The sequence below is a fragment of the Myotis davidii genome, unplaced genomic scaffold, assembly GCF_000327345.1.
Source record: "Myotis davidii unplaced genomic scaffold, ASM32734v1 scaffold217, whole genome shotgun sequence".
Lineage (NCBI taxonomy): Eukaryota > Metazoa > Chordata > Mammalia > Chiroptera > Vespertilionidae > Myotis > Myotis davidii.
The window spans coordinates 4,980,394-4,993,317 of NW_006290034.1; the positions used below are offsets into that span (position 1 = coordinate 4,980,394).

At 58.7% G+C, this 12,924-nt stretch overlaps 3 protein-coding genes across 4 annotated transcripts in view; 1 reads left to right on the top strand and 2 right to left on the bottom strand.

The window, feature by feature from the left end:
- Positions 1 to 6,271, top strand: part of CELSR2 (cadherin EGF LAG seven-pass G-type receptor 2) — a 24,148-nt gene extending 17,877 nt beyond the window's left edge. Inside the window, exons 22-36 of the mRNA XM_006763120.2 lie at positions 2 to 60; positions 239 to 406; positions 494 to 620; positions 719 to 919; positions 1,219 to 1,393; positions 1,702 to 1,814; positions 1,940 to 2,019; positions 2,111 to 2,237; positions 2,344 to 2,466; positions 3,066 to 3,193; positions 3,307 to 3,395; positions 3,505 to 3,696; positions 3,835 to 4,002; positions 4,114 to 4,348; positions 4,639 to 6,271. Of these exons, the coding sequence (XP_006763183.2) occupies positions 2 to 60; positions 239 to 406; positions 494 to 620; positions 719 to 919; positions 1,219 to 1,393; positions 1,702 to 1,814; positions 1,940 to 2,019; positions 2,111 to 2,237; positions 2,344 to 2,466; positions 3,066 to 3,193; positions 3,307 to 3,395; positions 3,505 to 3,696; positions 3,835 to 4,002; positions 4,114 to 4,348; positions 4,639 to 4,666 (2,013 nt within the window). The 3' untranslated portion in view covers positions 4,667 to 6,271. The remainder of the gene's footprint in view (position 1; positions 61 to 238; positions 407 to 493; positions 621 to 718; positions 920 to 1,218; positions 1,394 to 1,701; positions 1,815 to 1,939; positions 2,020 to 2,110; positions 2,238 to 2,343; positions 2,467 to 3,065; positions 3,194 to 3,306; positions 3,396 to 3,504; positions 3,697 to 3,834; positions 4,003 to 4,113; positions 4,349 to 4,638) is intronic.
- Positions 6,272 to 9,149: 2,878 nt separating this feature from the next.
- LOC102763791 (proline/serine-rich coiled-coil protein 1) lies at positions 9,150 to 10,714 on the bottom strand (the record flags this gene model as incomplete). Its single annotated transcript, XM_015563515.1, has 4 exons — positions 9,150 to 9,709; positions 9,924 to 10,011; positions 10,335 to 10,583; positions 10,666 to 10,714. Coding segments are annotated over 4 exons (390 nt in total), but the record flags the coding sequence as incomplete, so codon positions are not given.
- A 207-nt stretch (positions 10,715 to 10,921) lies between these two features.
- LOC107182956 (proline/serine-rich coiled-coil protein 1-like) lies at positions 10,922 to 12,762 on the bottom strand. Of its 2 annotated transcripts, XM_015563418.1 has the most exons (4): positions 12,695 to 12,762; positions 12,306 to 12,358; positions 12,158 to 12,215; positions 10,922 to 11,705 (listed from the first exon to the last, which is right to left on the bottom strand). In XM_015563418.1, the coding sequence occupies exons 2-4, from the start codon at positions 12,322 to 12,324 to the stop codon at positions 11,132 to 11,134; spliced, it is 651 nt and encodes a 216-aa protein (XP_015418904.1). In that variant the 5' UTR covers positions 12,325 to 12,358; positions 12,695 to 12,762; the 3' UTR covers positions 10,922 to 11,131. The 2 variants fall into 2 exon arrangements, with proteins under 2 accessions (XP_015418904.1, XP_015418903.1); XM_015563417.1 differs by having other exon boundaries at positions 12,158 to 12,358.
- Between the last annotated feature and the right edge of the window lie 162 nt (positions 12,763 to 12,924).

Here is a 12,924-nt window from a genome sequence, read left to right on the forward strand (position 1 = left end):
CTACCGCACCCTGGCCGGGCTGCTGCCCCATAACTATGACCCGGACAAGCGCAGCCTGAGGTGAGTGGCTGGGGAGGCCAGGGTAGGAGGGGTGGGGGTTGGGGTGCAGGCTGGTGGGGGAGGGGGAGACTCAGAGCAGGACCAAGGTTACGGGGGACATCTCAGCGGTGAGGGGCGTGCCCCAGTCATACAACTACCGACCCCCACGGTGATGGTGGACCCGCTTGCCCCGCATCAGGGTTCCCAAGCGCCCCGTCATCAACACGCCCGTGGTGAGCATCAGCGTCCATGACGACGAAGAGCTGCTGCCCCGCGCCCTGGACAAGCCCGTCACCGTGCAGTTCCGGCTGCTGGAGACGGAGGAGCGGACCAAGCCCATCTGTGTCTTCTGGAACCACTCGATCCTGTGAGCCTGCAATGCCCGACCCCCGTGAGGCTTGGGGCCCCTGGGCACCCCAACCCCCTGGCTCCTGACCCTGCCTCCCTCCCATAGGGTCAGTGGCACAGGCGGCTGGTCGGCCCGAGGCTGCGAAGTCGTCTTCCGCAACGAGAGCCACGTCAGCTGCCAGTGCAACCACATGACAAGCTTCGCCGTGCTCATGGATGTGTCCCGACGGGAGGTGGGCCCGCAGAGCTGGGGTGGGAGCCCGGGCACTGGGCTGGGGGCTCAGGCCCTGCTCTTCCTAATGCCCCCCGCCCCTTGCCCCCCACCCTGCAGAACGGGGAGATCCTGCCGCTGAAGACCCTGACGTACGTGGCCCTAGGGGTCACCTTGGCTGCCCTGCTGCTCACCTTCCTCTTCCTCACTCTCCTGCGTGCCCTGCGCTCTAACCAGCACGGCATCCGCCGGAACCTGACTGCCGCCCTGGGCCTGGCTCAGCTGGTCTTCCTCCTGGGAATCAACCAGGCTGACCTCCCTGTAAGATGTCCCTCCTCACCCAACCCCCCTAGTTCTCAGCTCCCAGGCTCCCGATGAGTCCTCCCTGCCCCCCACCCATCTCAACCTGCCCCTGCAGCAGTAACTGTCCAAGAGCCCAGCCCGGGGCCTGGCCCAGGTTTCCTCTTCTCTAGCTCCCTTACTCCCCCAGCACCCTAGAAACACCTTCCTCTGGCCCAGACTCCCCCTGAAGCACCCCCGATACCCAGGCCATCACCCTCTGCGGAAGCCGCGCTCGGAGGGTGCCTGGGGTGCCCGGCCTGACCTGGCCCGGCCCTCAGTTCGCTTGCACAGTCATCGCCATCCTGCTGCACTTCCTGTTCCTCTGCACCTTCTCCTGGGCTCTGCTGGAGGCCTTGCACCTGTACCGGGCGCTCACCGAGGTGCGCGACGTCAATGCCGGCCCCATGCGCTTCTACTACATGCTGGGCTGGGGTGTGCCCGCCTTCATCACAGGTACCCACCCGTTCCGGGCCTCGAGGTCCCACACCCCTCACGGCCCACGGTCATGCTGCGTTCTCCCGCCGTATCCCAGGCCCAGAGGCGCCACATCCCGGTGCCCCAGGCCCGGTTCTCCATGTGTCCCTCTGGCTGAACCCAGTCCCTGAAGCCCCCACGCAGGGGCTGGGTGCCCCGTGCCGGAGGCATGGACAGATGGGGCAGCACCGTCACTTTCTGTGCCTGGCCCTGTGAGCCCACTTGACGGCCCGACTGCTTCCCAGCGCTGACCACCCCTTCCCCTGCTGCTGTCCCCGTGCTCCCAGGTCTAGCTGTGGGCCTGGACCCCGAAGGCTATGGGAACCCCGACTTCTGCTGGCTCTCCATCTACGACACCCTCATCTGGAGTTTCGCTGGCCCCGTGGCCTTCGCTGTCTCGGTGAGTGCTGGAACGGGGGCGTGGGGCTGGGTGTGAGTTGAGCCCTCAGGTCCTCGGAAACTGACCCCGTGGGTGGAAGCTGTCTGCCCCCTGATGATCCCTCGTGCCTCCCCCTCCCCTGCTAGATGAGTGTCTTCCTGTACATCCTGGCGGCCCGGGCCTCCTGTGCTGCCCACCGGCAGGGCTTTGAGAAGAAGGGCCCCGTGTGAGTACAGGGTGTGGGTGCCGGGCAGTGGATGGGCGGCGTTGGGAGGCCGCATGGCCTGGCCCCACTCACAGTCCGCCCCGCTCCCCAGCTCGGGCCTGAGGCCCTCCTTCGCTGTCCTGCTGCTGCTCAGTGCCTCGTGGCTGCTGGCACTGCTCTCCGTCAACAGCGACACTCTCCTCTTCCACTACCTCTTCGCTGCTTGCAATTGCATCCAGGTACCCGGCCGCCTGTGCCTGGGGGAGCCCCACTGAGACAGGAGGGGGAGCGGGGCTGTCGGTGCTCCAATGGGCACGGACACAGCTGCTGCCTCCTGCCTGCCAGGGCCCCCTCATCTTCCTCTCCTACGTGGTGCTTAGCAAGGAGGTCCGGAAAGCACTCAAGTTTGCCTGCAGCCGTAAGCCCAGCCCTGACCCTGCTCTGACCACCAAGTCTACCCTGACCTCGGTGAGGGGCCCAGGGCTCAGGGAGGAGGAGGGCTCTTGGGGAGTTGGGGGAGAGGCACGAGGCCCCAGGAGCCTGCTCTCTGTGCTTTGGTCCCACTTTCTCTCCATCCCTACATTCTTTCCTGGAAGGAGGAAGGGGCGGTAGAGTGGTATGTGTGGCCTGGGAAGAGGGGGCCCTGAGGGTAGGGGAGGGGGCCTTTGACTTGGGAGACAGGGCCTGGAGTTTGGAAGAATCAGGAGAGGAAGTGGCCAGGACAGGTAATCAGGTCCTGAATGCCCAGCACCTGAGAACCCCCGGGGCCCCAGGTAAATTCTCCGAGTCTCCCAGGAGGCCCTCAGGAGACAGTTCCTAGTGCCGTCTCTTACCAACAAGCCCGTATATACCCGGGTCCGGGTGCTCGGGGTGCACAGACTGGCACAGCGATGGCAAAGCCACAAGCACTACTGGGCCCTGCGATGGGAGGCAGCAGAGATGTGGGCCTCTCTCTTTCAGACGTGGGTGTGGGACTTGGGGCAGGCTCCCCCAGCTCTTGTGCTTCCAGCCTAGGACCGCCCCCCATCTTGCTCCTGCACTCACTGACCTCTCTGTTCCCCATCCAGTCCTACAACTGCCCCAGCCCGTACGCGGATGGGCGGCTGTACCAGCCCTATGGAGACTCGGTCGGCTCTCTGCACAGCGCCAGCCGCTCGGGCAAGAGCCAGCCCAGCTACATCCCCTTCTTGCTGAGGTGAGCCCAGTGCCCGGAACAGTAAGGGACACAGGGCAGAACTGGAAACCCAGGACAACGGGACCCTGGGCAAGGCACAGGCTGACCTGGCCGGCATGGCCTTGTCTTCTTAGGGAGGAGTCCACACTGAACCCTGGGCAGGCGCCCCCTGGCCTGGGGGACCCCAGCAGCCTATTCCTGGAAGGTCAAGACCAGCAGCATGGTGAGGACGGGGGCCCTGACGGCTAGTCGGGCGGGGGTGCAGCTGCCTGGGTTCCGCTGAGAGTGGGCAGAGGCCGGTGGGCCGGCTCTGAGCTCTCTCCCCCTCCCAGACCCTGACACAGACTCCGACAGTGACCTGTCCCTAGAAGATGACCAGAGCGGCTCCTATGCCTCGACCCACTCATCGGACAGCGAGGAGGAGGAGGAGGAGGAGGCGGCGGCCGCCTTCCCCGGAGAGCCGGCCTGGGACAGCCTGCTGGGGCCCGGGGCCGAGAGGCTACCCCTGCACAGCACCCCCAAGGGTGGGCCGGCGCCAGGGCTGTGGCCTTTGGGGGCCAGGGGGCGGGCAGAGGGCCTGGGATTCCTGGGGGGCAACACGAGGGCGGTGACTCTCAGCTGTCTGCCTTCTCTGGGACTCATCTACCTCCTTCCTCCACCAGACGGCGTCTCGGGGCCTGGGAAGGCCCCCTGGCCGGACTTTGGGACCACAGCGAAGGAGAGCGGTGGCCATGGGGCCCCTGAGGAGCGTCCTCGGGAGAATGGAGATGCCCTGGCGTGGGAGGGGTCCCTGGGCCCCCTTCCAGGCCTCTCTGCCCAACCTCACAAAGGTGAGTGGGCAGCCTCCCCTCTACACTTGCCCTGCGGCCAGTGGGGCTCGCTAGGGCCGCCCCGTGCTCTCACCACCTGCTCCTCATGGCACCTGCCCTCCTGGCCCACAGGCATCCTCAAGAAGAAGTGTCTGCCCACCATCAGCGAGAAGAGCAGCCTCCTACGACTGCCCCTGGAGCAGGGCACGGCGTCTTCTCGGGGCTCTTCGGCCAGCGAGGGCAGCCGGGGCGGGCCCCCTCCCCGCCCACCACCCCGACAGAGTCTCCAGGAGCAGCTGAACGGGGTCATGCCCATCGCCATGAGCATCAAGGCGGGCACGGTGGACGAGGACTCGTCAGGCTCCGAGTGAGTGTGGCCGGGAGAGCGGGACGGGGTACAGAGGCCCCGGCTGGGCTCAGAGCTCCCCAGCCGGCTCTGGTTGGCAGTCAGAGGACGAACGGGCGGAGTGTGGCCCAGCTCCCTCCCGGTGACATGCCCACAAACCACAGTGCCCTGTGGGCATCGGGCAGAGCGGGAGGGTGGGGAGCTGGGCTGCTTTTCTGTTTCCTTCTTCTGGTGGAAGCTTCTCGCTGTCTCCTCTGCTCCGACTAACGCTCCGTCTGCCTTTTCTGTCGCTTCCTTTCCTGCCTCTCCAGATTCCTCTTCTTTAACTTCCTGCATTAACCCCGGGCCGGTGGTTCCCACACCCCAGGCTCCCTTGCCTTCCCCAGCGGCACTCATGCCCCACTCCTGTCTTGTGCTTTATCCTGCCCCCGCTCCCCGCCGCCTGCCCGCAGCAGCGATGAAACGTCCATCTGAGGAGCCTGGGCCTTGCCAGGAGGGGCACCCCCCCCCAAGGCCATCTAGTGCCAACTCCCTCCCCCACCAGCCCCTCACTGCACTTTGGACCCCTGGGGCCAACATCTCCAAGACAAAGTTTTTCAGAAAAGAGGAAAAAAAAATTTAAAAAAGGATCTCCACTCTCATGACTTCAGGGATTAATTTTTTTTATATGCTGGAAACTGACTCCCCATTCCCTCCCCAAAGAGGATAGGACCTCCAGGAGGCTCCCAGCCTCTCCTCGGTTTCCCATCTGCTGTGCCTCTGGGAGGAGAGGGACTCTTGGGGGGCCTGCCCCTCATTTGCCATCACCAAAAGGAAAGGACGAAGCCACACGCACCCAGGGCGCCGAGCCCGGCAGGCTGCCCCGGCCCCGCCTGGGCCGCCCCTCCCAGGAACTGAAGAAGCCCGTCTGGAGAGGGAGCCAAAGGACTCGGCGCCCCCGGACCCCCAAATGCTGCATGAACACATGTTGAGGGGAACCCGTGCCCCGGGCGGCGGCCGGGCCACCCCTGCTCCTCTCCTTTTCCTGGACTCGGCCACGCGCTGCAGCCCAGGCGTTTGCTCAGTTCGCTGACCCGAAAGTGCTTCATTTCCCTGCCAGACCCGCACGCCCCGCGGGGAAGGCCAGTCATGTTCAGTTGCGCTTCTTTGCTGTCGTGTGGGTGGGACGGGGAGAAGAGTGAATACAGAGCTGGCTCAGTCGCTCCCGGCATCGGCCTAAAGGCTGGGTTCTGGGGTCCTCCCAAGGTCAGGCTGAGGACCCCACTCAGCTGCTGTGGCCTCTGAGACTTGTTCTAGTTTTAACCCCTTCTGGGAATTGGCTCTCTTCTTCAAAGGACCAGGTCCTGTTCCTCTTTCTCCTTCTCCCCCCGCCCCAGCTCCCTGCGAAGAGAGAGTTAATATATATTTTTTATTTATTTGCTTTTTTTGTGTGTGTGTGGGGATGGGTTGGTATCCGGTCCCAGGGGGTCTGATGTGGCTGTTACAGGTTGGGTATGTGCCCCGCAGTCCTGGCATGGGGCCCAAGGCCCTTCCCCTTGCTCCAGGCTGTCATCTCCCTGCCCCTCCTCCCCCTCCTCAGTTTTGCCAACTGCTACTCATGTGAGTCACCGTTTCTGCTCAGCATGTAATCCAGACTTGTCATGGACTTGCCTCTGGAGCAGGTGAAAAGCTCCCGTTTCTCATGTGTAAGGCTGGTCTCTGGTTTTCCTGCCCCGGTTTCTCCCCTCTCCCCTCAGTAATTCCTGCAAAGGGTTAAACATGTCACTGGTTTTCACTACTGATGACTTGACTTAAAAAAATACAGATGCTGGATGCTAACTTGACATTAACCATCAGATTGTACAGTTTGTTACTGTAAATACCGTAGGGTTTTGTGCTTGTTTTTGTTGTTTTATTTTTTCCATTTTCCCATACTACTGAATAAACTAGTTCTGTGCGGGTTGAGCACTGTCATTATTGCTTCGGTGCGGTGCTCATCTTTCTGGCCTTTAAAAATAACAGCAGGCAGGACCAGGAGGTCAGGGAATCAGACAAGTGGCTGGTGTGAGCTAGACTCACTACCAACATCCCGGCATGCTCCCCAAATAGCCTCATCAACACAGAGCCCGTGTCCCTGCATTTCCAAGGAAGATGTGGCCGGAAAGTATCATTTTCGCCAGAAGGGACTTGTGTAGCTGGAGAGGAGGCTGGTGGAGCAGTCAGGTTTCCAGCCCAAACCCTCAGGGCTTGCACCCTGTGGGCAGAATTCAGGAGACAGGGAGGGCGGAGTTGAGAGGCTGGTGGGAATTCCAAGGTGCTTAGTGACATGGCACCTCCTAATGCTACTTCTCTGGGGCCACTTTGTGTGTGTATTTCCCAATGGAAATGAAGCAGCTGCTCATACTCCAAGACAACTGTGTCCCCGCAACATTTCTTCTGTCCCCAAGTTTTGTGTTTTTCAAAGGTCTGTTTAACAAACGAGGTGGGGGGCAGTTAAGGGTGGTGATTAAGAACACAATCCCAGGCCCTGGCGAGGTAGCTCCCTTGTCTAGAACGTTGTCCTGATATGCCAAGGTTGTAGGTTCAATCTCTGGTCAAGGTACATACAAGAAGCAACTAATGAATGCATGGATGCAACAGATCAGTGTTTCTCTCCTTCTCTCTCTCAAATCAATAAATAAAATTTTTTTTAAAAAAGGAACACAAACCCAAGAACTGGATTGAGTGACTTCATCTCTCAGCCTTAGTTTCTCTGCCTGCAAGATGAGGATGATAATATCTGCCTAATTGAGCCTGTATGAGAATTAAATGAGTTAACACACATGAAGTGCTTAGAACCGTTCACAGTGCATAGCAAGAGGTCCATAAACGTTGGTTTCCCTTGTTACTACTGGGTGGGGGCAGGGGTGGATGCATAGAGATACATAGAAAGCCAGCCCAAAGGGAAGGAAGCAGGTAGCTGACCAAGGACTGTGAGGCAGGCAGGCCTCCGCCCTAGTTGGCACTGCCTACTAGGTTCAAGCAGGTTTGGAGCGGGTGGGGTGGGGGTGGGGATAAAACTCAGGACTGACCAAGAGGGCCAGAGGAACATGCCGTGTCCTCTCTGGCCACCAGGTGGCAACAGCACATGGGTTGGCTGCTGCTTTTGCTTCTAAGAACCCAGCGTGGCTTGGCCCATGCCCAGGTCACACCTGCCATTTGCTGGCCACACCCACACCTATGTGCATGCCTAGTCTTGCTTCTGTCAGAGCGGGCAGTGAGCACTAGACCTTGCTCACCAGACCCCAGTGTGGGGCACAGCTGGGAAGCATACGTGAGGTGTCCCGGCCTCCACCAAATTTCTCCGGAGTCAAAGGCTCAGTGTGTCTCCACACCGCCTCCCCCAGCTCCATTCTGGGAACCCTAGAGTTGTTGCAAGAGGCTGAGGGAAAGGTGAAGGTCTAGACAGCCGTCACTGTGATAGAGGTGAATGTGTGAAAAGAGCCTGGCGATGAGCCACAAACAAGGAGAAGAAAGCAGCTGAGGGCCCCTGGCCTGGGAACAGAGAAAGGGCATTGCAATACCTCAGTTGGGCACTTATGTGCACATAAGCCTGGGCAAGGTGGGCACCAGCTAGCATCCACTTCCTGCACCCAGTTGCCTGTTGCTTCAAGTCATGGCCTGGCCTTCAAGAAGGGGCATTCTTGCCCTAACTGGTTTGCCTCAGTGGATAGAACGTCGACCTGCGGACTGAAAGGTCCCAGGTTCAATTCCGGTCAAGGGCATGTACCTTGGTTGCGGGCACATCCCCAGTAGGAGGTGTGCAGGAGGCAGCTGATCGATGTTTCTCTCCTATCAATGTTTCTAACTCTATCCCTCTCCCTTCCTCTCTGTAAGAAAATCAATAAAATAAATTTAAAAAGGGGGGCATTCTCTCAAAACTCACAAGGAATTGAGTTGCTTCTGGTTGCAAAATCAAAGGCTGTGAGAAGAGGGAGACTATTAAATCTGCTCTAAATGAGTCTTTGTCATTCATTGAACTACTGCCCCCCTTGCTCTCAGATATCTTTTTCAGTAAAGGAATGAAATTCTCCGCCACATACAAATCACAACCCTGGGCACTGCAGGGGCTTATACACCCTGGTGCCAGCCCTGGAGTCCAGTAGAGGTAAGAGGAGACCAACAATCCTAATGAAGTAAAGGGGGAACGTGAAGCGTCCTGCTATCTTCTGCCTGAGGCAGTCAGGGAGGCTGAAGACTCGTAAGTACCCCTCAGCCCGTAAGTACAGCAGACAAGATTCTGCTCCATTCTCCTGCCCTGAAGGGACACTCAAGTTTAATATATAAATACTTGCCCTAGCTTGTTTGGCTCAGTGGATAGAGTGGTAGCCTGTGGACTGAAGGGTCCCTGGTTCGATTCTGGTCAAGGGCACATGCCCAGGTTGTGGGCGCAGTCCCCAGTGGGAAGTGTGCAGGAGGCAGCCAATCAATATTCTCTCTCATCACTGATGTTTCTCTCTCTCTCTCTTCCTTCTTCTCTGAAATCAATAAAAATATATTTAAAATGTAAATACTTTACCGAGACCTTGACTTGACAGCCTCACACACTGTGAATTAAGATCTACTTAACTTGCCCTGGACCTTTTAATAACATTCAAACCCTGGGAAAAGGCAGCCTGTTTCCAGCTAATACCAACAAGGGGGTAGTGACAGCCTGATTCGCTGGAATCGCGAGGCCCTGGGGCCTATTCAGGCTCCTCTGCCTGGGAAGCCCATCCTGGCTCCCTCTTTGGAATTACACAGGCATTCACTCTAAATGTGTCAGAAACTGGAGCAGGATTTGCTTTCACATATGCAGAGAATATAAAAATACACTCACTTTATTTTAGAAAAGTATAGACCAAAGGAGTCGGTTTATCATAAACTGGCCTGTTACGATTTACAGAATTCACAGGAAGCAAGTTCCGGAGGCCAGGTGCCTGCCTCTGCTTCGCCTAACAGGCCGGAGTCCAGTAGGGGATGTGATTCAGGAGGACTGCTCCTGGGAGAGCAGGGAGGTCAGCGACAGAGGCCATGCCCATGTTCATACCCAGTGGCCCTCGGCCTAGGGATGAACACAGACTGGGTGTGGATGAGGACAACCCACTTCTCATCTGTCTGTTCATTTCACTGCCGGGAGGTGACTTCTTTTCCCTAATATTCTAATCAGAGGGTTTGAATCCCCTCCAGCTCCACCCTAATCCACCCCATCTCCCTGGGCACCAGCCGTAGTGGCATCTCTTCCTCTTGCCCCTGAGCCAGAATCTGCAGGAGTCCGGAACTGCCTCCAACGCGAGGGCTTGGGAGGCCGGAGAGGAGGCGAGTCCAGGCAGGGACTGTCGTGGTTGGTTACTGAATTCTTGCTTACTGTCCTGATCTCTTTACCTAAAGAGACAGAAGGAGGAAGTGCTGAATTGCCCTTCTTCCTCGAGCCCATGTCACCCAGCTGAGCTCAAGTTTCTCAGGAAGAAACGGGACATCCCAACGTCCAGGCTCCCCTCCTCTCCGCCATCTTGCCACACAGGATTCAGGGCTGATGCACCCCCAGCTCAGAAGCCCAGAGGACAGAGGAGAGAGAGAACACCCTAACCAGCCTTACCTGGTAGGTCCTGGGGCTGCAGCTTTCCGGGGGGGCTGCAGATGGCTGCGAGTGGCACCAGGAAGATTTGGTCGCTGGGAAACAGGAACTTGATGGGGGCCCACAAAAGAAATGGGTTATCAGAAAGGTCAAGTGACCGCCTCACAAAGATCAACACTGGATGAAGGCAGGATGAGTTTTGGATTAGTGCTTTCCCTCTCACCCAAGGTAAAAACATTTGAAAGGTATTTGAAAACGAAGGCTCAAACTCTTGGTCCAGTCCCACATTCTCTCCAAACTCACCATCTTCAAATAGAGTTGTAACGAAGATGGAGAAAGTGGTCACTGTTACTAGCTCTGGGAGAGTGCAGAGCTGGGCGAGGGTAGGTATTCTTACTCCTAACTTCCTGTCCGATGTCCGTTCCTCCTTACCTCTGTGCCCTGCAGCACCTGGTCTTGGAAGTCCTTTACGAGTTGACACCGAATCTGAAGCGAGGGCACCTCTGCTGGGTGGTACACTCCGGCTGCTGAGTGGCACTCGGCTGACAGGCTTGGGGATGGCTGAGGGGACAGGTAGTCGACTGGAAGGTTTAGCAGCTGCTCCCTGTGGCCGAGACAGGCGCTGACAGTTGCTGGTAGAAGGCTGTGGGGCCAAGACCGGTCTGACGGGGACTGGCGGGCCTGGGGCAGAGGGATATTAGGGTAAGCTCCACATCCTCCCTCTTCCCATTTACCCCCAGCTTTGCTCCCTGGGTCCTCTCACTTGCTGTTGCTCTCCCACTGGGCCCAGCTTTCCCCCGGGTTGGCAGTAAAATTCAGGGTTCCCATTCAGAGATTCCCCCACCTTGGAACTTTAAGATGGTCGGAGTAACTTTCCCAGGCCTCTGGAAGACCCTGAATGGATCTCTCACTCTGAGAAGGCAAATGATAAGTGTCTGGAGGAGTTGATCGGGCAAGAGGAGAAGATGCTGGGCTTTTGGATGTGGGGAACAGATTGCAAGTGGGCGACTCCTGAAACACAGAGAGAGAGAGGGAAAAAAAAAAGAGCTAAAATGGAAAAAGAATCTGTTCTGCTGGCTGAGGGATAGAGGTGGAGAGTTGCCTAGATCCCAGTAAGGAAGGGCAGCAGCTAGCTGCTAACTTCATCACCACCACCACCACCACCATTTATTGAGAGCTTATTATAGACGTTATAGAGTTCTGCACAGACACAGTGGAAAGTGCATGGCTCACGGTATCTCAGTTAATTCCAACAATTCTGTGAGGTAGAATTTCACTATCCCCATTTTCCCAACAAGGAGCCACTCTATGCCTGAACTGTGTCTGGGGCCACACATCCAACCCAGAGCCGCTACACTCACCCTCTTCACGCTGGAGGGCTTCTTTCCAGAGGCTGCCCGAAGAGCCCTGACGGACCCCTTCCTATCGCTGCCCCGGAGTCGGGGTGTCAGGCTGCTTGGAGAGGGGGTGCTCCGAGCGGAAGAGCTCACAGTGGGCAGCAGGTCTCGGACAGGACTGTCCTTCAGCACAAAGGTCTCCCTCCGAGGGCTGGGCTTCGCCCTGCGGGGCCCCGGGCTCTCGCCCGCCCTCTCGCGCTCCTGCAGGGCACACTGCTCCAGCTGCGCTGCCAGCCTGTTGGCCTCATCGAGGACCTCCTCCATCTTCGCTGGGCTGAGGAGGCCTAAGCTGAAGCTCACGCCCTGGGGGGTGGGGGCCACTGCATTGAGGTCGCCCCGGTGGGAGAGGCCCCGCCGAAGGGGTTTCTCTGGAGTTGCCAACACTGGTATGTCTTCCTCCTCACGACTGAGACAGAAAACAAACCAGTGACCACACAGAGGAGAGCAGGAGACTGCGACACAGCAGAGCCAGGGACACAACCCCAAACCCCAACACCCACGCTGGCCTCTGGGTGCTGAGACACCTGCTGCCGTGAAGCCGAAGAGGCCGTTAGCATTTACTGCATTGGAGATCACTCGGGGATGAAGATGCAGCGAATCAATCCACTTACCCTTCTTAACACCCCGCAACCTCATTCCAGCTTCTCCCTTCTCCCCTTGCCCAGTATGGTGTCTTAGAGGCCCAAGCAAACCAGCCACCAGCCGCCCCAGTGCATCCCAACTTGGTAAATTACCAACCCAGGCCCCAGAGGCCAAAAATTCAGCAGTAAGGTGGTGGTGTTGGGGGGAGGGGGGGCGGTGTTAGAGACAGAAGCATCATTGGAGGAAAGTAAGCAGCATAAAGAAAGAGGCTGGTACCTGTCCGATGGTGACAGCCCTCCGAAGTCCAAGGTCTCATCCACTATAAACTTTACATCTGCAGGGGAGGGAGGAATGAATGCCCGTTGTGGGTCCCTAAGGTGCTCCCAATTGCAGGGTCTCAATCTTCCCTTCCGGATGTCCTTACCTTCCTGCAAATCGCCCATGTTCCAGCCCGCAGGAGCAGCACGCAGCTTGGACCTGAAGTGGAGACAAAGCACACCTTTCCTCGGGTCTCCATCCTGCCCAAGGCTCCCGGCTAGACTCAGAGCGCCAGCCAAGGGTCACGCTGCAGTCAAGCAAGCGCCCCAGGAGGAGTACCTGCACCGGTCACCGCCGTTACCTCCGGGGACGGTGCGGAGAGCTCCCCCTACACCCTTATCGCCCTCCGCAGACGGCCCTCCCGCCCCCTGCGAGCCCGCCTCTCCGCGTTGGGGGCGCTCTACGCGCCCATATTCCTCCCACCCACCGTCCTGCGGGCTCTGCCTCTCCCCAGGCCACCTTTCCACGCCCCGCGGGAGCACACCCGCAGCCTACCGCGAGTTCTCACTTCCCGCCCCTCCGCATCTCCCGCGGACGGAGCTTTTCTCCCACCACTTAGTCCCGGGAATCAGCTCCGAGGGGGCGGGGCTCCTTTCGAATCTCTCAGGCCCCACCCACTCCGACCACACGCGTGCAGTGATTGGCGGACCCCGGCGTCCTTAGCCCTCGGGGGGCGGGGCGGCGGCGGGCAGCTGGCCGGAAGTCTGCAAGTTGGGGGCGGGCTG